Source organism: Piliocolobus tephrosceles, chromosome 20 (genome assembly GCF_002776525.5).
Source record: "Piliocolobus tephrosceles isolate RC106 chromosome 20, ASM277652v3, whole genome shotgun sequence".
NCBI classification, from domain to species: domain Eukaryota; kingdom Metazoa; phylum Chordata; class Mammalia; order Primates; family Cercopithecidae; genus Piliocolobus; species Piliocolobus tephrosceles.
In genome coordinates this window covers 48,627,047-48,654,201 of record NC_045453.1, presented here as the reverse complement: position 1 = coordinate 48,654,201, position 27,155 = coordinate 48,627,047, and the positions used below count along the sequence as shown (strand labels likewise).

The 27,155-nt window shown below is 36.6% G+C and overlaps 1 protein-coding gene across 4 annotated transcripts in view; it reads right to left on the bottom strand.

Annotated features, from left to right (window-relative positions):
- TASP1 (taspase 1) overlaps positions 1-27,155 on the bottom strand; it is a 318,398-nt gene that overhangs the window by 209,569 nt on the left and 81,674 nt on the right. For all 4 annotated transcript variants that reach the window (XM_023217842.2, XM_023217841.1, XM_023217840.1 and 1 more), the window contains one exon: positions 24,950-25,056. In XM_023217842.2, the coding sequence (XP_023073610.1) occupies positions 24,950-25,056 (107 nt within the window). The remainder of the gene's footprint in view (positions 1-24,949; positions 25,057-27,155) is intronic.

The window sequence follows — 27,155 nt, the reverse complement described above, 5'->3', positions numbered from 1 at the left end:
CAAGAACTAGTTATAGACTTCACATACTGCACAGCAAATTTAAGGATGATGAAGTAATATTTAAACATTTTTATGAAGTGCAGATAAATTAGGTGAAAGACAAACATTGGTATTTTGGCCATAATAATTTCACAGAGCTTGTTTGTACAGGAATGAAATCTTAGAAAGGTTAAAAAACATACAATGACTGTTACTATACAGAGCTACTATTACACTCTTACACTCTATAAATACTTAAAAATATATGCACTACACGGACACACATATACCTATTGTCCTTGACTAAAACATGCTATTTCTATTACTTTTTTGATAAAGTTGTAACTAAAAAGCAACTGTATAAAACTATAGTCCTCTTCAAAATAAGCACGTATAGAAAGTTAGCATACAGGTTATATGTGTTAAAGAAAACACTGAAATAAAACTTTCTTGAAGTAACCAATAAATAAGCAGTCCCTATTTTCTCTGCTCCAAATAAAGATGGTTATTATGTAGTTATTATAAGAATTAAATTAACACATGTAAACTACCTTAAAAGGAATAAATCCCTTAATACAAAGTTAAGGCACTTGCCACCAGAAAATTAAGCTTCTAATCTGCACTCTCTGAAATCTGCCAATTTTGCTCTTGTTGCCCAGGCTGGAGTGCAATGGCGTGATGTTGGCTCACAGCCTCAGCTTCCCAAGTAGCTGGGATTACAGGCACCCACCACCACACCCAGCTAATTTTTTTGTATTTTTAGTAGAGACGGCGTTTCACTATGTTAGCCAGGCTGGTCTTGAACTCCTGACCTCAGGCGATCCACCTGCCTCGGCGCCTCGGCGCATGGTGAGCCACCATGCCCAGCCCCAGCTACTAGTCTTTTATCTTATTAACTCGGTCTTTCTTCCGTCCAGAATTACTCAAACATCAAGTAGCTAAAATATAAGAATAAACCTTAAATGTATAAGTGCGTTCTAAAATAGGTCTATTATGGGATTATCTTAATATAATGATAAAGACAGAAATGCATTCTTTGAAAACATACCAACCCCTCCTCATATACCTTTGTTAGGTTTGAGAGCAGCATTATAACTGGCATGAGCTTCCACTTGAGAAATGCAGATGACTTACACCCTAACATGACTGTACAACAATGCCATCATAAAGCTTTCACATCTCTGAGTATCCTAAACATAGAGAGATGGCTCCAGCTGCAGAACATCTAGACCTAGTTCTATATCTCTCACAAATCAGCCCTCCAACAGCAGGGCCATTGTGGGCTACAGTTTATTAACTATCTGTAAACAAAGTATAATTTAGCTAGGCCGGGCTGGGTGGCTCACGCCTGTAAGCCCAGCACTTTGAGACGCCAAGGTGGGTGGATCTCCTGAGATCAGGAGTTAGAGACTAGCCTGGCCAACATAGTGAAACCCTGTCTCTACCACAAATACCAAAAAAAAAAAAAAATTAGCTGGGCATGGTGGTGTGCACCTGTAATCCCAGCTACTCAGAGACTGGGAGAATCACTCGAACCCAGGAGGTGGAGGTTGCAGTGAGCGGAGATCACACCACTGCACTCCAGTCTGGGTGACACAGTGAGACTCTGTCTCAAAAAATGATAATAATAATTTAGCTAGAATTATTTACTCTCACCTATGTGGACTGCATGAAACCAGAAAAAATCTCAACATAGGAACACTCAATGATATTATCTTCCCTCTTCAGAAAATCATCTTAATAGTATGATGCCCAATACTATTAATGATGTTTCTTATAAACTATAGTCAAGATGTCTATTCTAAAGTAATCCTTTATTTTCTTTGTTTAATGGGTATGAATTAAATGGCTTTGCAACACTACACAAATTGGTACCAAATATATTCACGGAGCTAGAGGAAAAAACTGTATACTATATAAAAATTTAAACAGAGTGGTCAACATAGCAGACCCTGTCTCTACAAAAAAAAAAAAAAAATCAGCCAGGCATGGTGGCACACACCTGTAGTCTGAGCTACTCAGGAGGTTGAGGCTGGAAGATCCCCTGTGCCCAGGAGTGCAAGGCTACAGTGAGCAATCATCACATCACTGCACTCCAGCCAGGGAAACAGAGTAAGACACTGTCTCTAAACAAGTAAAAAGTAAACAATAAAATCTTTATACTATTTATTTCCTAAATCACTCGACAAAAATTAACAGAAGCATCTTCAGGTTAAAATAAAAATAAAGTGTTTGAACCACGCTTTTAAGGGGATTTAACATATCTGGGTTAGAGGAATTAAATTCATACTATAAAAAAGATTACTTAAAAATTCTGAACCCTCAAAGATAGCAAAGGACAATGTTTTCTAACTGGTAGAATTCCTATACAATGTTCTGGGGTTTGCAACATTAAAGGTGGAAAAGGCAATGGTTTTCATCTTGGTTTTTAAGATAATCTTTTAAATAATGTAAAGAAATGTAAGTTTTTCTCTTTAAAATGGAACAGTTTGAAGGGTCTCAGAGTCCATGTTGAATGAGTGTGTGTAAGTGATAGTAGACATCACACGAACATACTCGTGGCTTAAATTATTACATAGCTAGGCAGTAAATATCATCACAAAAGTAGTTTTATGCAGCTTTAAATCATTTCTATTCTCACTCATATGCAGTTTAATTAACATCATTTAACTTATACCCATAGTGACCCACTGGTTAAAGATTGAGAACCTAGGATATGCTGAAGTTGAAATAAAAATTACAGCAAGTTCCTTAAGATGACATTAACTAGGTCGTTAAACTGCATTCATCCTATCAAAATACTTACAGAACACATCTCAAGGACTTCAAATATTAGTTTAAATATTTAATGATAAATATGTCCAATTTGGCTTATTTGTCTGAAATGAATATTAATCACAATTTTATAATTCTAAATCAAAATTTATAAGTTCTACATTAAACATAAACCAATCTATGACCTAACAATGAAATACTTAAGTATTTACCAAAAAGAAGTCAAAATGTATACCACAAAAAGACTTGTCAAGGGTGTTCATGGCACCTTTATTTGCAATAGCCAAAACCTGGGAACAATCCAAACGTCTATCAACAGGGGAACGGGTAAACAAATTATGATATTGTCAATACGGGAGGATTGCTGAGCAATAAAAAGGAGCCCATGCTATATGGAACAATATGAATAATCTTATATGCTGAGCAAAAGAAGCTGGACACAAAAGAATACATAGACTCCATTTTAATGAACAAGTAAAACTATGGTAAAAAAGACTCAGAAAATTGTTATCTTCATTGGGGAGGGCATTAACTACGAAGGGGCACAAGAAAACTTTCTGGAGTCGTGGAAATATTCTATATTTTTATAGGAGTACTGATTATATGGTTATATACACATGTCAAAATTCATCGAATTACACGCTCAAGATGCATGCATTTTACTGCACGTAAATTTTACCTGTAAAAAAGGCAAAAAAAAAATCAATATCTTAAAAAACAAAACCAAATATTCAAAACATCAGATCATGAACAAACTTTTCAATTTTTTTCTATTGGTATAAGGCATATTTAATACACATTTGGCTGTAACTGTAAGAAAAAGGTGGAAAACCTGAAAAATATGAATGAGATATTAAGAGATATGGCTCAAAGTCTAATCTGTGGCTAACTAGAGAGAATACACAGAATAAAAGAGAGAAAATATTTAAAGACGAAATGGCTCAAATTTTCCAGAACTGATAGAAAACAAGAATCCTGATCTCCAGGAAGCCACAGAAAAAGGGAAAAAGCCAGATAGAAAAGAGACGTCACCTACAACAGAACGACAGCCAAATTCCTGGAAGCTCAGTAGGCCAGAAGGTTGGTATAATATCCTCAAAGAAAAGTAACTATAAACTTAGAAATGGTATTCAACAAAACTGCCTTTTAGGAACAAAATTAAAGACATTTATAAATATATAAATAAATCCAATGAGTTCACTGCCAGGAGGACTGCATTTAATAAAGTTTGTAAGGGATATTCTACTTAACACTACAACCTGTCCTCCTTCTGCATCCTCCCCACCATCCACACACAAGCACACCTACTCTCCTTTCTCTATATTTTTTCCATAACATCTCATCACCTTCTAAAATGATATAATGCTCATATCATTTAAATTGCCTATCTTTCTGACAAGATGATAGGCTTCATGAAGGCAGGAACCTTTGCATATTTTATTCACTAACATATGCCAAGCACCCAGAAAAGCACTTGACACCTCTTAGGCATTCAGTAAACACTTGTTGAATCAAGAATAAATAAATAAATGATATATTTCAAGAAGAAGGGAAATAAATGAAGGAGGACAAGCAGACACACAACAAGAAATGGGTAAGGAAATACAATGGCAAACGTTCATATAAATTAAAACACACAGTGAAACCCCGTCTCAACTAAAAATACAAAACATTAGCCAGGCATGGCGGCATGTGCCTATAGTCCCAGCTACTCGGGAGCCTGAGGCAGGAGAATTGCTTGAACCCAGGAAACAAAGGTTGCAGTGAGCCGAGATTGTGCCACTGCCCTCCAGCCTAGGCGACAGAGCGAGACTCAGTCTCCAAAAAAAAAAAAAAAAATTCTTTAAAAATAATAATGTTTTATTGAATGTCAGATTGGATTTTAAAATCTGGCTAGATGTTATTTATGAGAGATAAACCTAAAGCATAAGTATATGGAAAGGTCAAAAGTAAAAGGATGGGGAAGAAAAAACTGATATGCCAAGCAGATATCAATCCAAACAATGAAACTATGTTAACATCACACAAAATAAGTGTTAAGACAGAAAGCATTAATAGAGATACAGGGCTTTACATGATAAATGCTGAAAGCTTGGAGTCACCAAGGAAATACAATAATTCTAAATTTGTATGTATTTTTTAAAAGCCTCAAATTTATGTAAAGTAAAAACAGATATATCAACAAATCATACTCCACAATGAGATATTTTAAAACGTTTCTCTCAATTATGAAGAGGTCAAGCAGGAAAAATCAGTAAGAAATGGATGTGAATAGCATATTAAAAAGCTTGATTTGATAGCACTGACAGATCTCTGTACCCAATATTAGAAAAGAAAGTTTCTTTTTAGGCACAAACTGATTGCACATTAAATCATAAACTAAATCATTAACAAATTTCAAAAAACAGTATCAAACAGAATACACTCTCTGACTGTAATACAATTAACTTAGGAGACAACAGTAGATAAAATTTGGAAATTAAAAGATTAAAAAACTCTTCTAAATAATTTATGGATCAAATAAATCAATATGGGAACAAAAATACTTAATAATGAATAACAAAAATGTAGCATTTCAAAACTTGCGGGATACAGTAAAAGTAGTACAGAGAGGGAAACTTATATCCAAAATTTTAACATCAGAAAAGAAGATAAAATTAATAAGCTAACTATCCAATAAAAGAAATTAGAAAGAGAACAAGATAAACACAAAGAAAAGAGGGGGGAAAAAAACAAAGAAAAAATGAAAAATCAATGAAAGAGATAGCTATAAACTTTAAATAAAGAGACCAAAAAAAGGCAAAGTTGGTTCTGTGAAAAAATACTTGAATGAATTCAATCCGATTGGCAATCACTTTCTCTGTGTATCACCTAAATCTCAGCAAAAGCCCATCCCTCCTGCCTTGTCCTCCAACACTAGCCTCGTCTCTCTCAAGTAATAACAGACACTGGCATCTCTGTTCACTTGCACTTCATACAGTGCAAATGTCACTTTCCACCCCTACCCTCATCCCTACCCCACCCACACCACACATTCAAGTACTACACATCATCAAGTGATACAGGCTCAAAAGATTCCAGAAAAAGATTTCTTGGCCAGTCGCGGTAACTCACGCCTGTAATCCCTAGACTTTGGGAGACCAAGGCAGGCAGATCACTTGAGGTCAGGAGTTCAAGATCAGCCTGGTCAACATGGAGAAACCCCATCTCTACTAAAAATATAAAATAATTAGCCAGGCACAATGGCATATGCCTGTAGTCCCAGTTACTCAGGAGGCTGAGGCAAGAGAATAGCCTGAACCTCAGAGGCGGAGGCTACAGTGAGCTGAGATTGCGCCACTGCACTCCATCCTGGGTGACCCAGCGAGACTTCGTCTCAAAAAAACAAAGATTTCTTGAATCACTTCCCGACCAAACAGGAGGCCCTTGCACCTTTCAACCTCTAATACACACATTTCTCCCCAGTACAAGAAGACCTACGCAGGATCTTTGTTGGCTTATCTTGCCCCTCATGCATCTATAAGCAACAAAGTATCATAAAATTAATATTCTTTAATTGAATCTCATCAATAACTCAAACTTTGTTCCCTCTGAAACTGCATCTTGCTCAATTGGACATGTGATCCAAACTCAGCTTAACTAAAGCAGTTTTCTATTACTTCACATTTCTGATTATTTCATATTTAGATCTTCCCTAAATGTAACGTTTTTGCACATCACTCTTAAATGACTTTGTTCCCAAAAGCACATCCTTAAACAACTGTCATGAAATATTTGGCTAGTCCCCCATAATAACCAAACCGAAATCCACACCCATTTCTCGTAATATGGGAGCAGTCCTTACTTCTGGAAGTTTTGTGTGCCCTTTAGTCTACTGTTCAAAACAAACTTCTAAGACTAAAACCATCAAACATTAAGCCTCTCACTTTATCTATAAAAAAATTATATTTCTTGATATTGGTCCCATATTCCTATATTCAGTGTTTCCTTTTTGTAACAATTCTTTACTGCCCTCCCATCCTATGAGGTCATTTGGTACTGGATCACACTTTTCTCATTTTTTACTAATTCAGTTCTATTTTACTCCAAACTTTCTTGATTTCCTAAAAGTGAGAATAAGCAATGCCCATACTACACTTTAGCTCTAACTTTGTTTCTCCCACTGGAGAGCTGCTCATCCTTCACTGTAATCAGTCACCACTGTCTGGGAAATATATTCAAGAGAGAAGAAAATCAAGATTATTTGGTAGTTTTACTTCATAGAGGCATGAGTATCATAGCATTAATACTTCAAAGACAGAAACAACCCAACATGCTACTAACATACTGACTAATAGGATATGAATTCATTACTGGGCAGATTTAAAAATACAAAGCTAGACAAGCTAAGACCTTGCTAATTATTAATAAATAGCAAGGAAATCTCCTTTATAAACGCAGGCAACCTTTTCCAATTTAGTTGTCCAATTTGGCTCTTTTCAAAAACACCTGGCTATGGTCTGGACCTCTGGTCTTTCTTTCATTTTAGGGCACATATTTATCTTCTCTAGATAAAATTACACTTTCCCTTTTAAATACGAGAGCTCTGCCAGCCTTTAAACTGAGTCTTAAAGAAGTGGGGAATAACAGATAAAGGACTGGAAGGTAGCATGGACAATCTGGATTCTATTCCTTTCAATGAAACACCATAACCATTGGGACGGACCACTTAACTTGGATTTAAATTCAGCCCTTTCCAGACTGAAGAACAGTATTTAACATTGACTTACTACAGTAATAAGTTACTTTATTTAATGTGAAATTTTTTAAGTAGAGCATACCTATGCATATCACCAAATGGCCACATAATTATGAATATACCTATGAAAATAGAAACTGATATTCAAAATCACAAATACATACCAATTAAAGATAAGCATATTGAAAAGCAAAAAGAAAGAAAAAGTATCTATTATACTCTTTATCCTTTTGTTGCTCAATAGATCTTATTAGAAAGTAAAAATAAAGAATTGAGAGAGTAGGAAAGGAGTTAAGTATATTCTAGGATATAAAATATAACCTACATGGTGATAGTGCCATACCCTAGAAAACCGAATGTCATTCAAATTAATCTCAGTGATACTTTCAGAGACTCTGAATAACCAAAAGCCTGGTTTAGTTCAAATAGCCACGAGGATGGGCCATTCATACATATTTCAAAATATTCCCCTCATTTGGTCAGAAGTTCGATAACACAAATAAAAGTAGCAAATGTCCAGGGGGACTCTAGCTATGGTCATAATTCCTCTATGGCCTATTTTACTTTGCTAAATTCTGCAGAGTTTAACTTTATCAACTGATATTCCCCCACCAGGAATTACAAGCTGCCAAAACCAGGGTTTGGTTTGACTAGCAAAGTGTAGTTTGGTGTTACACATTTTTTTTTTTTTAAATACCTTACAATGGAACACACACACATGGCCAGTCAGCCCCACTCTCTTCTACTTGTCCACCTCTCTAGATCTGTCTCACACATTTAGGCTGCCTGCCTGCCTGGCACCCTTGGCATCTGAGTTTGAAACCACTGTCCTGCAGAAAACCTGAGGTGCAACCAAACTCATCCATTCGCAGGCCTCTGAACCCAAGACTTTTATCTGTCTTTCTACCCAGACATATAAGTCTGACCCTTTATCCAACATCCAGCTTAAATTCCTCCAATTCCATTAAGGCTGCCATGTGAAACTTAGCAGAGCTTAGAGTGATTTCTCTATCCAGTTAATTCCTGTGGCTCTCACTTTGGCTCTCATTTTGTTCTAACACATACCAAATGGCATGATTTCTTTTTATTGTTTAATTCCTTTGGATCAAATACACAAAGGGCAGGGTCTAGGTGCCATATCCTCTATTCATTCTCTAAGATCTATTTAAAAGCCTGTACATAAATAGCATTCAATAAATGTTTGTTGGTGATAATGTTGAGGCCAAAGGTTAAAAAAAGAAAGAGGACTGGAAAAGAAAAAATAAAGACTGCAAGAAGCCATGACTTCTGGTGGAAAAAACACCAATCAAAGCCCATGCACTTCTCCAAATGACTAGCTAGTAGTTCCTCAAGCTACACAAACTGATGAAGCAGTGAAAAGAGAGCACTGCCTATTCCTTGGGCTAATAATCCAAAAAGGATATTTCACAAAACTTAACCCTTCTTCACAGAAAAGACGACAATGCTTACAAAATAAAAATGCTCTTAGCACAGCCAAAAAAAGGCACAATCACAAGCTTCATAAACTTGTCTGAGCTCACAAGGCAATTTATACTTCCATTCTGTAAGACCTCTAGCTCCCTTGGAAAATCACACATCCAAAACAAACATGTGCTACAAAATGGATAGGAATTCTTGTTGTGATGAGGGTCCATTCTTTTTCCTGGCGGTGGGGGGAAGACATGGTCTAGAAGCTCAGTTGTAAACAGGCAGTTTTACCTGCGTTAACAGAAAAGGCACTTGGTCAAGTTTCTCTAGATGAGCACGCCCCCTTGTGGGCACTTCCTGACTCACCTCTTTGGAATGGCCAGTGGAGATTGTGGGCTGTTTCAAGGTTACTATTTTTCAACACTCATTTCCCTCCCTTACTTACATATTATCTTACATCTCTATGATGTTGAGTAAGAATAATAATATTATTTGGTAATACTTCAGATAACCTATCCCTTTTATTTCCCCAAATACAAGCTTATTAAAATAAGCATAGTTTTTAGACTAATGTATGTTTGAAGCCCTTAAATAATAGATTTTAAACATATTGAAAGACAGCAAAATTTATTATTAAAAGGAAATATCATTATATGGATTTTCTCTTTCAAAATTAATATTCAAATCATCAGCTGTAGATGCTTAAATTAGTAATGTCAACTGAGTAAAGGCACTATTTCTAGAGACTGTGATAAGGATAAAGTAACAAAATGCTCATGCTTCTATGGACCTACACAAACAAAATAACCACATACCCCAACCTCAAAACGGCAAATGTGTAAATCAGATAATTCAGTTCAATTAGCACTTATTAAGTACCTATCATCTGCACCAAGCAGAAGAAAGAAATCTGATCTGCATGGTATTAGAGCTGGCCCATAAAGAAAGAGCTTAATTAGAATTTTCGGGGAGCAAAGAAGTAGCTAATATTCCATTATTAATTACTGCTTATCCCATTAAGGGAAGGAATAAGAACAAAAACTTAGAAATAAAACTGAAAAGAGAAATATATTTGGTGAGAAAAAAAGATAATTCCAGAAGGAAAATAATGGAAAAGTAGCTTGTAGCTAGGTTTCAAGAGGGTTTATAAAATTCAGCTTAAAAGTTTAGGTTTTAACCCACAGAGTAAAGATTCTATTAAAGTTTCTTCTAGGAGAGAGACAAAAACAAATCCAGGTATTTTTAGGAAACGTATCTTCCAATAGCACACAGAATTAAAATGGAACGGAGCAGGACTAGAGGCAAAGAAGCCAGGCATGAAGATACTGCAACAGTCCAGCCGTCGAGGGTGAAAAGACAAAGGCTTACTGGTGGTAAATCTACTAAAAAGAAACAAGAAAAATAACAGTAGTGCATGTATTCACTAAATGTTTATTGAGCATTTATTTTATGTCAAGCTGAGAAACAATGGTAAATAAGACATAATAACTGTCCTGGACCCTCATTCTACTGGAAGATAAAGACATCAAATAACCACACTAATAATGACAGAGAGACAACTGGAGCAGCACAATAGATTAAAGAGAGAGAAGAGGGAAGGAGACAGGCAACATTCCCTGGATCTGGAATCACAGGTGTGAAGACCTTGACACAAAAGAATCTTGACAATGTGACCCAGAGTGAGATGGCAAAAGATTGGAAAGACAGACAGCCATGTCTGCTCCATAGGGTCCTGGGGGCTCTGTTGGGAAGCCTATACTTTATTCTTAAGAGCAGCTGGAAGAGAGTTAAGGGTTCAAGCAGGAGCACGACAAAATCAAACTGTACTTTTAGAAGACTCCAAGAATGCTGGGTAGAGAAGTGACTGAAAAGGCAAGGCAGTTGTGGGCAGATAGGCGGGAAGCTATTGCAATCACCCAGAAGAGTGAGTGAAGCATGATTCTAAACATGCTGAGTTAGACTGTGACGGGTCAAACAAGTGAAAGTGTGTAATAGCCAGGGGAAAACAGGCAACTGGAACAGGCTGGGACATAAAAAAAGGAAATGGAAAAATACACAGAGATTCATCCATTCAAACAAACCTTCATTAAATAGCTGCTAATGTGTTAGTCGCTCTGGTGGGCAGGGGAACATAAAGAGCAAGGAGCCTGACTTGAGAGAATTGGCTGCTTGGTGAAGGCTTGACTGTGAACAATGAAAGTGACCCTGAGGCAAATCCTGGAAGCAAAGAGGAAGAGCTGCAACTCCTAGAAGGGAGTTCTAGACTACCTGGAGGCAAGCTAACTGAATGATGCTGGACATGAAGTCACTAACTGAATTCAATCATATAATCCCCCTTCATCTAAAATGTTCCATGTTTGTTTAAGCAATGGGTGCTTTTCTAAGCCCACTGTGACATATTAGGAAGAACAAGCAATGATCTCAAATGCTGGCCCAACAGCTTACTCATTCCTGCAGATTATGATTTGGTATGTTTAGAGCAAAGCCTAAGAATCTGTAGTTTTAAAAGTCCCCAAGTGAATCTAATGGTCAGCCAGGTTTAGGATCCACTAGAATAAAGAATTACTTAAAAGAGAATCAAGGGAGTTTGGACATACTCCATGTTGACAATGAATATGTATTAGAGTATTATCAAGCTAAAAAAGACCATGGTAATTACCTAGTTCAACATGTTGACTTTACTGCTGAGGAAACTAAAGTCTAGAGAGGGTCCACGTTTGCCCAAAGTCTCTGGACTGGCTTATGGTGGACCCAGATACAACTCTTGATCCTTTACACGCCGTCTCTCACCTTACCCTATTCCCTCCATTCCTCAAGTAATTCCAGTCTCAAGTCTTGAATTTCAAATAGTTCCTGGGACCTACGTATTTAAAATATTCTAGGCTGAATAGAGAAGAGACAGCTGAACCAAGCCTTTAAAAAGTTACAGACAGTTATCCAACAACCTAATTAAGCACTGGTTCTTTCTTGTCTTGTGATCCTAAAATATCTTTGTAATTGGTGTGTGTGTGTGTGTGTGTGTGTGTGTGTGTGTGTGTACATGCATTTGGTTTTCTTAATGCACTGGTTTATTCTGCTGTCTTATTAGCTATACATGTGTCACCATCACCATGTCTACGATAGGTCAAATCAGGTCATTAGTGTATGATGATATCATACGATATCACATGGAGACATATTTAAACTTAGAATCTGATGTTCTTAACACCAGAATCTGAGCCAATTCCCAGATATAAAGGCTTCTATCTGTAGTCCCAGTGAGATTCCATTCACTGAAGGTATTTCCTGTTAGGAAAGCTACAAGGTGGTGATTTGATATTATAAACATCATCAGCTGGGACTATTCCAATGATAACGTAAGAAATGTTCCTTTTTTCCCTCTCCATTGATTTCATTAAATACTAGAAATTTTAAGTCTCTACAGAGCTATTAAACACTCAAAATTTAGGAAGGATTTACAAGGCTGACAATATCTGATGTCAACTTACAAATATCCTGACAAACCACAGGTTATTTCCATCACAAAATAAAAACAGTAGTTAAGATTTGTTAACATTACCTTCTTGCCTCAATTTCATCTTACTTATAACTTTAAGACTTCATATAGATTTAAGGTATAGCTTGGTGTGGATTTAAGGAAGACCTGGGACGAGACTCAATCTACCAGGTATTGAATCTTTATATGATAAATTAGAAGCTTTTCCTAAATCAGGAATACACAGAGAGAGAGAGAGAGAGAGAGACTGCAAATTGTCCAGCCATCAAAGGTTGAAAGTTTTAAACTCAGATATTGATGACTGGCATAAAGTACTACAAGTCATAAACATTTAGAAAATCCTCATCAAGTTATACTGAAAACAAATGCCAATCATCAGGCTTTATAACCTAAATAAACGCATGGGATGGGGGTGATCCAATAATACATTAATTAAGTTACTGACCTATCTACTGATTTACATGTAAAATCTGTAAGCTCATCCAGTAATCAAAACAGTCTTATGTGAGGCAAATGTAATTTTCAGTATATTACCTACAACTAAAAAAAAATAATTTCAAATACAAGACAATCATTTCACAGAATGAGTTTTCGGTTTTATTTTTAAAAAATACATAAAGTATATTTCTTTATGTAAAAGACAAGTCAAAGAAGTTTCCTACTTCGGTTTACTCACATATTCATGTACTAATCAACTTTTCGAGCAATATGACAAAACTCCAGACCATGCAAAGCCAATTTCTAGAGAAGACTAATTACTCCTTTCCCTGCACTCTTAATCCTCTAAGAGTCCCTTCCAGTCATATCCAGGGCTGGCTGTTTGAAACTCATATTTATGATATCTAGATTATGCCATGCATTCACTCAGTTTGTTTCTCCAGTGTGAGGGTCTCCTCTTCTAGCAAGTACAGACACGTACACAAGTTTGAATGGAACAATCTGAGGAAAACATGTTGTTTTTTGCGCATTTACTTTCTTTGCTCTTAGCCTACCTCTCACCCAAAAACTAAAATGATTTAGTATGATACAGTTAAGCGTTTACATAATAATTTCAAGATGGTGGGAAAAATGTTACCCACAATATACTTCAAAAGAATAGAATATATTTATATGAAGGGTACAAAGCAAGGCCCAACATTTCCTTTCCGAAACATGTGGCCAATTTGATGTCCCTGTGTGGTGACTAAAGAACACAAAATTAAAAGTTGTAGCATCTCTTTTGAGTGGTTTTGAACACACAACATCGTATCAGAGCACCAAAAGCATTGCAAAATTTTCTGAACTTGTTTATTAAAAATCAAAGAATGAAAGATATTCATTCACACAATGGAAAATGTCTGATTACCTTTCATTTCACCATCCCATGTAAGTACTGCTAAACACCAATGAAATTCATTAAAAACTTAAATTACTTTGTAAAAGTCATGGGAGGAAGCAAATAATTATGTACATTCAACTGTAAAATCTGTTATTAAAGAAAAAGAGATGGAAACTATTTCAACAATATGCTTGTGAAAAATGAAGAGAAAGAAAAAAAAAAGGCTCAAAACATCAAAAATGTTGAGATCAAACAATACCCCCGACCTCTTTTAATCCTCTAAGAGTCCTTTCCAGTCATATCCAGGCCTGGCTGTTTGACACTGATATTTATGAAATCTAGATCATGCCATGCATTCACTCAGTTTGTTTTCCCAATACGAGGGTCTCCTCTTCTAGCAAGAAACTCTCAGTCATGTAGCAACTCAGTCAGTTCTGTAGCAGAAGCCAAGTACAGCAAATGGCCAATGAGTTAATGAATTAAACACTTTATTCCAAAAGCAAGGTTTCCTCTTCCAAATATGATAAAGATTAGTAAACAATACAACTACTCTTTTCTTTTTGTGTCAAAACAAAGCAAACAATAAATTTAAAACAGGTAATCACTTCACCACATATACAACATGAACTTACTGATAAGTGCTCCAACAATGAGAGGCCATGGCAATTTTGTAAGGGGAGAGCCAGATGTCGATTTGCAGAAATTATGGAAGATACAGGAACATGCTGAACTGCACTGTGTATATACAATGAGCAAAACTCAGATTGAAGGAAACATCACAGGACAAACAGTCCAGGTTACTTGACAGAAAAATAGTCCTTGCTTTCCCTAATATATATAAATTTCAATTACCAGAGTTTATTTAAATCACACCACTTCCTTGACAACATGGTTCAAATTTCAATTACCATGGTATATTAACTCTGAGTAATTGCATGAAATATAAACTCTCCCTGAAATATAAACTCCCCACCATCTCCTGGGTTCACAAACCACTGCAAACATCAGTGATGCACATCACCATCAGTGACCAATCATGACATTCTTTGAAAGTCTGTCAGTGATGTGTCACTGTGCATAGACAGCAAGTGGAAATGCTGCCTCTCTAAGTGACGAATCTACACAAGAAAGTGAAGCAAAGACAAAACAAAACAAAACAAAAAAAACAAAGTGATAATGCTGGAAGTGAAATTCAAATGCAAGATAAATGAAGTTATACAATAAATAAGTGACCACGGGAATGTCTGACACTGCTGCCATTACGGCTCCAGATATACAGACAGAGGAACTTAATGAAAGAGGATCTTATCAAGGAGTGGAGTTGTTACAAAAAAGATGAAGATGTCCCAGAGGAAGTGACATTAACAAAAATTTCACACTAAAGGAAGACTGGCAGCTACGTGGTGACACTGAAAGAGCAAAGGGTAAAATGTTGAAGGCTGATCCAAAATTAGAAAGGAGTATGAAAATTCACCACCACATAGAAAAGATGCTCGTGTGATATCATAAGTTACATGCTGAGGAGGCAAGCACTGTTCAAATTCTAAATTTTTATCCTAAATAAAACACTGTTAATGCTTCTAAACGCTTTAGTGTACTAAATATTGGTTTTACTTTTGTCTATTTCCATACACATTTATAACCAATAGTAAAAGAGTTTTCTGGGTTTTTCCTTCCGTTTTTCTTCTTTCCTCTTTTTGAGACAGAGTCTTACTCTGCTGCCCAGGCTGGAGTGCAGTAGCATGATCATGGCTCACTGTAACTTCAAACTCCTGGGCTCAAGCCATCCTCCCACCTCAACATCCTGAGTAATGGGGACTACAGGTGCATGCCACCATGCCCCGCTAGTTTTTCTTTTGTATTTATATAGAGAGAGACAGGGTCTTGCTATGTTATCCAAGCTGGTCTTGAAACTCTAGCCTCAAGTGATCCTCTTGCCTCGGCCTCCCAAAGCACTGGGATGACAGGTGTGAGTCACTGTACTCAGCCAAGAGTTTTTAATGTTTTGGCAATAATATTTAAAGGTCTTGGAACAAGCTAAATTTACGCCATTAAGACCGCTCTGCGTGATTCAGCTTGCATGGTCATTTTATGGTCCAGCCCTACCATGCAAAGTATGGACTGTCTATATACTATAAAAATAAGAAAGAGATAAAAGAAAAATCCAGAAGAGATAGGTCTACCCAGAGAGTGAAGGGGAACAGAACTTAAGGACTACTATTCTTATTTGACAATATACTACTACAGCTAAATAGTCATCTTTTCCTTCTCCATCGTGTCTTCCCTCTAAATAACAAAAGAAATAAGCAAGGATGAAACAAAGATGCCAATTACCAAGAATGGATAATAACTAAGAATTTATGTTCCTCACTTTAAAATATTTTATCTTAAAATCTAGGTATCCTAAAAGTAGAGATAAAATATGCTTTTATTCAATTTATGTATAGATTAGCTATTTAGCTCAATATTACTTTGTAGTAACAAGGGATATGTTAACTGTGGGGAAGGAGATTATAAAAACCTATCTCCATTAATGCTATACACTGTAAATTACCTACCGAATAGCCACTACCATTGGTAATAAAACTGCTATTTTGTTTGGGAAGACAATGTCTATCCCTCAAGCCATGAACTATGAGATGGTAATTATGACAACTCACTCAATTTCCTAGGTTCCTTTGAGCCAAGTGACTGAATTCTGCCCTCTTCTCAACTAAGGAGAAGTTTATTGAGGGAGATTCCAGAAAAATTTTGTATCCCAGATAAAAAAGGAACATACATCTGGCACTACTCCCTTTGCCATCCCACCTCACTCTCACCTTGAATGCAGATGTGACATCTAAAATTTCAGGAGCCATATCACATCCATGAGGCAAAAGGTATAAGAAAAAGGCCCAAGAGAATACCAGATACGTTGGCCCTAGCATCGTCAGAAACCTAAACTAATGCCAGCAACCAACCACCTCCAAACGTATTACTATGTGGCTAAGGGCCACAGAGCAAGGGGACAAATATGCATTTCTTAAACCACAGTCAGGTTTTCCATTGTTTTCAGCCAAAAGCATTCCATGGATTAATAATTCTTAAACTAATCAAATGTAAGGATAAATTGTCAAAGACTAAAGAAAACAAGAGTGCTCTAATTTATAGAGGTAGAATACCAAGCAGAATAAATTCTTCCTGCTTTAATTTGTATTTCTACTTGTACTGTGATAATGTTTGTACAATTACTTTAAAAGAAAAAAAGAAAAAAAAACAAGAAACATCAATGCAATAAAAAAATTCTAAATTTATCTAGTTTTTTTCACACTTTAAATTACAGGCATATCTTGGAAATACTGCAGGTTTGGTTCCAGACCACCACAATAGAGCGAATATTACAATAAAGTCGGTCAAACAAATATTTTGGTTTCTGAGTGCACATAAAAGTTAAGTTCACACTTTACTGTAGTCTATTCAGTACATAATAGCATTATGTTTAAAAAAACAATGTGCATACCTTAACTTTAAAATACTTTATTGCTAAAAAATGTTAACAGTCATCTGAACCTTTAGCAAGCAATTCATAATATTTTTGCTGGTAGAGGGCCTTGCCTCAATGTTGATGGCTGCTGACTAATCAGGGCAGCGGTTGCTGAAAGATGAGGTGACTGTGGCAATTTCTTAAAACAAACTAATAATGAAGTTTATCACATTGAATGACCCTTCCTTTCACCAAAGACTTCCCTGTAGTACATGATACTACTCGACAGCATTTTACCCATAAAACTTCTTTCAAAACTGGATTCAGCTCTCAAACTCCACCACTGCTTTATCAATAAGCTTACTGAATATTTCAAATCCCAGCTGGGCACGGTGGCTCATGCCTGTAATCCCAGCACTTTGGGAGACCAAGGTGGGTGGATCACCTGAGGTCAGGAGTTCCAGACCAGCCTGGCCAACATGGTGAAACCAAATCTCTACTAAAAATACAAAAATCAGCCAGGTGTGGTGGCGGGTGCCTGTAGTCTCAGCTGCTCAGGAGGCTGAGGCAGGAAAATCGCTTGAACCTGGGAAGCAGAGGTTGCAGTGAGCCAAGATCGTGGCCACTGCACTCCAGCCTGAGCGACAGAGCAAAACTCCCTCTAAAAAAAAAAAAAAAAAATTCTAAATGCTTTCTCATTTCAACAATGCATTCAGCATCTTCATCAAGAGTAGATTCCATCTCAATAAATCACTCTTTTTATTTATCCACAAGAAGCAACTCCTTACCTGTAAAGTTCTATCATGAGATTGTAGCAATTCAAGCCACATCTTCAGGCTGTACTTCTAATTCTAGTTCTCTTGCTATTTCCACCACATCCTCAGTGACTTCCTCCACTGAAGTCATGAATCCCTCAAAGTCATCCATGAGGCTTGGAATCCATTTCTTCCAAACGCCTATGAATGTTGATATTTTGACTTCCTCCCATGAATCACCAATATATGTAATGGCATCTAGAATAGTGAGTCCTTTCCAAAAGGTTTTCAATTTACCTTGCCCGGAACCATCAGCGGAATCACTATCTATGGCAGCCTTAGCCTTTAAAAATGTCTTTCTCAAGCAATTAAGACTTGAAAATCGAAATCACCCCTTGATTCATGGGCTGTGTTAGCAGGCATGAAAATAACAGAGATCTTGGGTGACAAGGTGCATTGTCAATGAGCAATAATATTTTAAAAGGAATGTTCTGAGCAGTACATCTAAACAGTGGAATTAAAATATTCAGTAAACTATGCTATAAACAGACATGCTGTCATCCAGGCTTTCTTGTTCCACTTACAGAACAGAGGAAGAGTAGATTTAGCATAATTCTTAAGGGCCCAAGGACTATTGGAATGGTAAATGAGCACTGGCTTCAGCTGAAAGTCACCAGCTGCATTTGCCTCTAACAAGAGAGTCAGCCTGTTCTTGGAAGCTTTGAAGCCAGGCACTGACTTCTTCCCTCTGAAAGTCCTAGAAGGTATCTTCTTCCAATAGAAGGCTGCTTTGCCTGCATAAATAATCTGTTTGTTGTTTAGTGTAGCCACCTTCATCAATAATCTTGGCTAGATTTTCTGGATAACTTGCTACAGCTTCCCCATTAGCACCTGCTCCTTCACCTTGCACTTTCATGTTAGGGAGATGGCTTCTTAAACCCCATGAGCCAACCTCTGCTAGCTTCAAACTTTTCTTCTGCAGCTTCCTCACATCTGTCAGCCTTAACAGAAGTGAAGAGAGTTAGAGCCTTGATCTGGATTAGACTTTGGCTTACTGGAATGTTGTGACTGATGATCCACTCAGACCATTAAAAATTTCTCTATTATCAGCAATACGGCTGTTTTGCTTTCTTTTCACACGTGTTCACTGGAGTAGCATTTTCAATTTCCTTTGGGAACTTTTCCTTTACATTCACAATTGGCTGATTATTTGGCAGACAAGGCCTGGCTTTTGGCCTATCTTGGCTTTCAGCGTGACTTCCTTACTAAGCTTAATCATTTCTATTATAGATTTAAAGTGAGAGATGTGTGACTCTCCCTTCCACATGAACACTTAGAGGTCATTGTAAGGTTACTAACTGACCTAATTTCAATACGGTTGTGTCTCAGGGAATACGGAAGTTTGAGGAGAGGGAGAGAGACAGGAGACTGGTCAGTCGGGAGAGCAGTCAGATAACACACATTTATTGATTAAGTTCACCATCTTATATGGGTGCAGCTCCTGGAGCCTCAAAACAATTGCAATAGTAACATCAACAATCACCAACTACAGATCATAACAGATTAATAATGAAAAAGTTTGAAATACTGCAAGAATTACCAAATTGTGACAGAGACATGAAGTGAGCACATGGTGTCGGGAAAATTACACAAATAGACTTGCTCAAAACAGGACTGCCACAAACCTTCAATTTGTTAAAAAAAAAAAAAAAACAATATCTGCAAAGCGCAAGAGAGCAAAGCACAGTAAGATGAGGTATGTCTGTACTGACCTACTATGTACTTCTTTTAAGAAGTGTATGTCTGGCCGGGAGCAGTGGCTCATGCCTGTAATCCCAGCACTTTGGGAGGCCGAGGTGGGTGGATCACCTGAGGTCAGAAGTTTGAGACCAGCCTGACCAATCAACATGGGAGAAACCCCGTCCCTACTAAAAATACAAAATTACCCAGGCGGGGTGGTGCATGCCTGTAATCCCAGCTACTCAGGAAGGCTGAAGCAGGAGAATGGCGTGAACCTGGGAGGCAGAGGTTGCAGTAGGCAGAGGTTGCAGTGAGCCGAGATCGCGCCATTGTACTACAGCCTAGACAACAAGAGCAAGACTCCATCTCAAAAAAAAAACAAACAAACAAGAGAAGAAATACATCCCCTTCAGTGCTAATCTCTTTCAAAAATGTAAACATTAGGAACCTTACCAAATACTCTACTCCTTTTATTATATTTACATATCCAACTCATAGCTATTTTTATGTAGCCTTTATTATATTTATATATCCAACTCATAGCTGCTTTTATGTAGCCACAACAAACTATAGTAGTGAGCCTTAGTCCACATGCTTGCTAACCAATATTACACTAAAACTATATACATAGGACAGGGAGAAACAAACGAACATCAGTCAATTTAGAAAACAGTGATTTGTCCCTTCCTGTCATATCCCTAAAACATTAATAAACTTCCAGTCTCTCCACTCACCACAACTTACATCTCTCCCCATAACTTACCTCTCTCACCATCCTCCCTTTTTCTACTACAAGATTCTACCCAGGGTAACCAACACAGGTGCAGGTTTCTTGCTGAGTGACTTAAAAGATGAAATGGGAAAAACTATGGTGTCTATGACTCATTCAGTGATAATCACAAAGCACTTGAACATCTATTATCACTTCTGTACCTTATAACAGTCCTGTTAAGGGAACAGGGTATCACTATTTCCATTTAGAAACAAAAAACTGAGGCTTCAAATGTTAAATTACTCACTGGATTCACAGAACTAACCAACTGACAGTTAATTCACAAAATTAACTGGCAATGGTAGAATCTCTTACCCCACATACCTCTCTCTTATCACTCCATGGCAAAAATTCTCAAGAGTTATCTCCATCCTTGTTCTCCATAATCATCCCATTTCATACCAGTCTATAATCAACTATGTTACAGAAACTGTCCCTATCCTGATTAACGGTCTCCAGGTGCCAAATCCAATGTCCAGTCATCTGTGCTCTTAGCTGTCTTCTCAGCAGCATTTGACCAGGTGATGACTTTCTTTGAAATGTTTCTCTCTTGGCTTCCTAGACACTCTTCCTGGTTGTGCCTCTGCCTCGTTGGCTGCTCCTTCTTTCTCCTTTGCTGGCTCCTCCTCCTCCCAGCCTTGACATATTAAACTGGCCCAAGGTTCAGTTTTCAGACCACTGTCTATTCTCACTCTTTAGTGATCTCACCTAGTGACATTGGTTGATATTCCTTTTGATGTCAATGATTTCCAAATGGGTATCTCTATCCCAACCTGCCCATAAAACAGGAGCTTCCATCCATGTGCATGGAGGTGCTCAGATAACCAACTCCAGAGTTAATGTTTCTGCCTGCCATAGGAAGCTTATCAGAAATCCCCTTATCCAGTATGATAAAAGTTTGGTTAAAATTTTTAAAAGTTGAAAATTCTCAGTCTGAAGCAGAGACTCATTCAAAAGAAGAAAAAGATGTATATCTTACACATATTCTTTTTGTTTAAAACACAAAGGGTCATTCTATTTGTCAATCTCTTCATAGAGGACCAAAGCCTTTTCTTTGAATGTGGGTCCACAAATACTCCATATCATCTTTCTTGCATAAACTGTAACACACTGAATTGTCCCATGATTTCAAGTGTCATTTTATTTTAAATAGAACAAGAACATAAAGACACCAACAAAGCATTCTAAATACAGAATGCTTCTGTATTTTTATTATTGTTCTCAACCTTTTGTAACAGGCATGCCCATATTTAATTCTACAGCAATTTTTCATAAAACAACTCTGCTTTTCCAAGTTAGTTTTCAGACAATTCTCTTAGTTTTCCAACAAACTCTCTTTTTAAACTCACTACTCATCAGTTTACATGAGACAATGAATTATGTAATAACAATGATTAAAACAGCAAGCAGAATGAGGATCTTGGTGGCATATAATTCAAATGAAAGGAACAGAGGCGGACGGTACACCAAAATGTATTCTATTAGCTTTGGATATTTAAGGTGCTACTGACATCAAGTAATAGGTTTTATGGTGAAAACGGAAAGCACTGGTCAATCTGAGCCCATTAAGCTGGAGATGGGTTACGAAAGTTACTGATTTCCTCTGCCTACTTCTACCACCAGAGAAAGTTACTGATTTCCTCTGCCTACTTCTACCACCAGAAAGCCGTATTTCCCTAGCTCTACTCTTTTAGTAAATGTCAAATATCCAACTGCTAAGCTAAAATCCTTAAATCCTCTGCTCAGCTAAAACCCTTAATTCCTCTCTCTTTCTTACCAATAACTAAGGCATCAATATTGTCTTTCTAGAAACCTTCAAAATATTTTCTGGATATATTCACTTATCATCATCTCCATCCCTATCACCTACAGTCCAACCGTGCCATAATCTCCAAACTGTAATGACTTTGTAACTAGTCTCCCAACTTCTATTCTTACCTCTCCCCTGGACTGATTCTTCACATAGTAGCCCAGGAAGAACTTTGCAAAATGTGAATGAGATAGCACTGTTTCCCTACTTTAAACTCTTCAATGGCTAGCCATTATTCTTGAATAAAATTCAAACTCCTTGCCATGATCTACCAGGTCCTAAAGGAGCCAGCCCATACCTACTTCCCTAGCTTCATCCCATACCATTCTCCCCTTGCTCACCGCTTTGGGCACACTGACTCTCCTCTCCATTCCTCTAATATGCTAAAACTCCCACAGGGCCTCTGCACACGCAGCTCATTCTGCCTGGAACACTCTTCCACTGACTCTTCATAAAAGCCACTCATTTTTCAGATGTCACCTCAAATGTTATCTCCTCATATGGGTCTCCATTGATCATCCTATTTAATAAAGTCTTCATTCAGACTGTCACATCCAAGTTACTCTAAATCACAACATTTTGTTCTTTTTTTCCTTCATAACAGTTACCAGAGTAACTATCTTATTATATGCTAATATGTCTCCTTCTGCTAAAAGGTAAGGTCTCATTAGAGCACAAGCTTCCTCCATCTTGTTCACCATTATTTTCTTACTATCCAGTTCAGTACCATTTCCTGAATGGAAAAATGAACTACTTGAATAATTCCAGCTGAAAATATTCTCTATGAGATGCAGTGAAATTTCTATACATAAAAATCCTAACCTGATCTCCACAAAAAGAACGGTATGAGAATTTCACAGCAGCTTTATTCGTAATAGTAAAAAACTGGAAAAAAAAATCAAATGTCCATCAACAGGAAAATGGATAAACAAATTACTGTGTATTTATATTAGGAAATATTACTCCGTAATAAAAAAGAATAAATCAGTAATACAAAGTCTAATAAAGGTTTTTTGTGAAAGAAGCCAAACAGAAAAGAGTACATTCTGTATGATTCCATTTATATAACGTTCAGAGCAAGAAAAAGCATTTATTGTAATAAAAATCAGAACAGTGGCTGCCTATAAGTTGGAGACTAACTGGAAAGAAGCACAAAAGAACTGGAAATATTCTATAACTTGATAGGTGTATGGTTTACATGGGCATATATGTTTATAAAACCGATTAAATCATTTATTCAAATTTTATTACAATTTTTTTTTTTTTTTTTTGAGACAGGGTCTTACTCCATCACCCAGGCTAGAGCACAGTAACACAATCATGGCTCACTGCAGCCTTGACTCCCCAGACTCAGGTGATTCTCCCACCTCAGCCTCCCGAGTAGCTGGGAGTACAGGTATGCACCACCACATCCAGCTAAACTTTTGTATAGATGGGGTTTTCCTTGTTGCCCATGATGGTCTCAACTCCTGGGCTCTAGTAATCCACCCACCTCAGCCTCCTAAAGTGCTGGGATTGCAGGCATGAGCCACTGCACCCAGCCTACCATGAATTTTTAAAAAGGCAAAAAAGTCCTAAATTCATTCACTCGCACATCACATCCGATGCAGAAACCCAAGAAATAGACAATTCACCATCATATCAAGATCTACTTATTAATTTGTTCATCTGCCTTCTAAATTCTTATCCTTCGCAGGCAGAAAATTTAAAAAGTTTGCACCAAACTGAGTGTCTTGTGGCAACACAGCAAGAAAATATCTATCACTACAAAAGATGATGAATTATGCATTTATACATAAGTAAACCATATAAAAGTATGACACAAAGGACAAAACAGTATGTAAGCCATTACAGATAGAACTAAACAATAAGGAATATTGATGAATGCTAAGGTACATCAAATGACTATGTGACCTGGGACACCCATCATGAGTTGTGTGTTAAGGAACCCCTAAGCCACAGGCAAGAATGTTGTAGTTTTCAACTTCTTTCTATCCCTAAAAACATCTGAATACAATATGTATATTTTCTTATCCTTATACTCTACTCCCTAAACAGTCATGTTAAGAATCACTATATAGAGCTGTAACAACCAAAACAGTAGCCACGAGTCAAATGCAGCTATTCAGAAATTAAAATGAGGCAAGGACAAATGGAAAGCTGAATTTTTAATTTTATAAAATTTTAATTAATTTACCATATATTAAACTATTAGAAAGATTTAAGTATACCTGTAATAACTTGGAATGTAAATTTACTATTTCACAGTAAATTTTTTATAAAATATAAATACAAATCAAATAAAAAATTTAGTGTTATAATTGAAATGTGGAAAATTTAAACTGGTTATGAAGACTTAATACTAAAAAAGATCACGTAAAATAGCTCATTAATAATTTTTCCCTGATCATATTTCAAAGTTATATTTGAGATTCACTGGTTTAAATATATTATTGAAATTAATTTCCCTTGTTTTTTTCTACTTTCTTTTTCTCTTTTATGAGCCTAATATTATGAACATATTTTTTTTTAAATGTAGCTACTGAAAAACTTTAAAGTATATATGTGGCACACATTCTATTTCTACTGAATAGTACTGCCCTAAAGCTTGTATCTAAATGCAGAAGATATATCACTATGATACATTAATTTGAATATTTCAAACATCTCCTGACCTTTTCACTTGATTGTCTTCTTTTCTTTAGTTGAATAAAATCTGTTTCCACCCTTTCTGCCAGCTCTAGTTTCCTCTTGTTTCTTTTAAATGCAGCTAAACTGAATCCTATAAAATAAAATAAAATAAAAAACATTAAATATAACATTTAAGAAATACTAGGGCAATGAGTCAAATAAGATATCTGAAGAGCCTTCCCAGAAGAAAATCCTTAAGAATGTTAAATTAAGGGTTTAAAAAGTATTTTCAAGGTATACAGGGATAGTAGGAAAACAAGAGATATAAATTAAGCTTTTAAAATTAAGAAAAAGGTCGAACCCAGAGAAACAAAGGAGTCCTGAAGGTAGACACTACCCTCTCAGCATCTGTTGATGCACGCCTCCTCCAACTGTGGTTTTAAAGGTCTCTGCACATAGGAGGTAAGAGACGAAACTTGGGCACAATGCAGTATGAGAAAACACACTGGAGATTATCCACAAAGAAGGGAGAGAGTCTCAAAAGCTGATATGCCCAGTGAATAGAAGAATGAGAAAAAAAGTCACCAGGCACCAAAACATAAGAAAAAGTAAATAAAACATTTTTTAAACCAGAAAATTTGCAAGTCTCAGCTTTGTTTCTAGATGTAAAGAGGAAACATCTCCCTAGAAATTTCATGACTAATGAGGGCACTTAGATAGGCTTCGAGTAGAATTCTTATTACCTGTGAGACCCCAGGGTAAAAAAGTGATCTCAGTGTAATAGTGCTTCAAAGGGCCTCCAAACACAAATGCAAATACTCCCTAGAAAAACAAACTGGCCTTAACTTATCCAGACCTCAAAGAACCCCTATGTTTCAATCAACATGTGCTCACAGTTTTAAAAGAAAAATTCACAAAACAAGTAAGAGATAAATTATCAAGAATAAAAGCCAGCCAAATATCAGAAAGCATAATCTGAGCCGCAAAAATCTCAGATACGATTTAATCAGGTAAGAATATAACATATGATTATCAGATAAGAATCAGATAAGAATATAACATATGTTTATCCTCAGAGAAATAAAAGAAATATATCAAAAATAGGATTAAGCAGCAAGATGATAAAACTGACCAGGCTGAATTGAAGAATAAATAGAGCTTCAATCCACCAATAAATAAAATCATCAAAATTTTAAAACTTGATATACAAATCTTAACAGCCAATTAGATCCAGCTCATAAAGAGAAATTACAAACTGGAACATAACACTGACAAAGTTACTGAGTAAAGTTTTCTGATAATGGCAGACTAAGTTATTCAGAGTAATTATCCATGGAATATTCCTAAAAATGTTGGGTAAAATATTTAAAATACCACCTTAAAAGCACTCACAACTTTACAAGTACTAAGCTAGATTCTTGGGTAAACTGTGGATTATTGCACTGTGAACATTTGCCAACACTAGCACATTTGACTTGCATTTGACTAAATGGCATCAAGGAGAGGGATACATCAAGCCTAGAGCCCATTAAGAGTAGAGAGCTTTATAGGAGACACTCCCCACAATAAACTGGGAATTTAAAGGGCTAATTCTCTTAGAGTAAAGCTAATCCATAACTAAGTCCATTACTCCCTCTATCTCAAAAGCAAATGCATGCAGTCAATATTGTCCCAGATTACAGCAGAGCATGAGACTGAGAGCAGATTGGGGGAGAAAACAGGGAGAAGGCAGAGAAAAAGAAGTAACAAAGTATTCGAAAGAGGTGAGGAAAGCAAACTATCTCTGAGAAACTTTTGGTCTCATGGGGCCCTTGCATAGATTTGCAAATATACACACTGTACAATCCCAGAAGGAAAAGAGAGAAGGAGAAGATGGTTAACTTGAAGAAATAATAACTGAAAACTTGCCAACTTTGATGAAAGATATGAACACCCAAGACATAAAAACCCAAGAAGCTCAAGGAACTCCAAGTAGGAAAACTGGGAGATCCATACCAAGGCACATTACAATCAAATTGTCAAAGACCAAAGACAAAGAGAGCATCTTGAAAAGCAGATTATCACCTACTAGGGATCCCCAATAAAATTATAAGCAGATTTCTCATCAGAAACTTTGGAAGCCAGAAACAGTGGGTTGATATATTCAAAGTGCTGAAACAACAAAAGCATCAACCAAGAACCCTGGCTGTGGCCAAACGGTCCTTCAAAAATGAGGGGCAAATTAAAATACTCTCAGATAAACAAAAACTG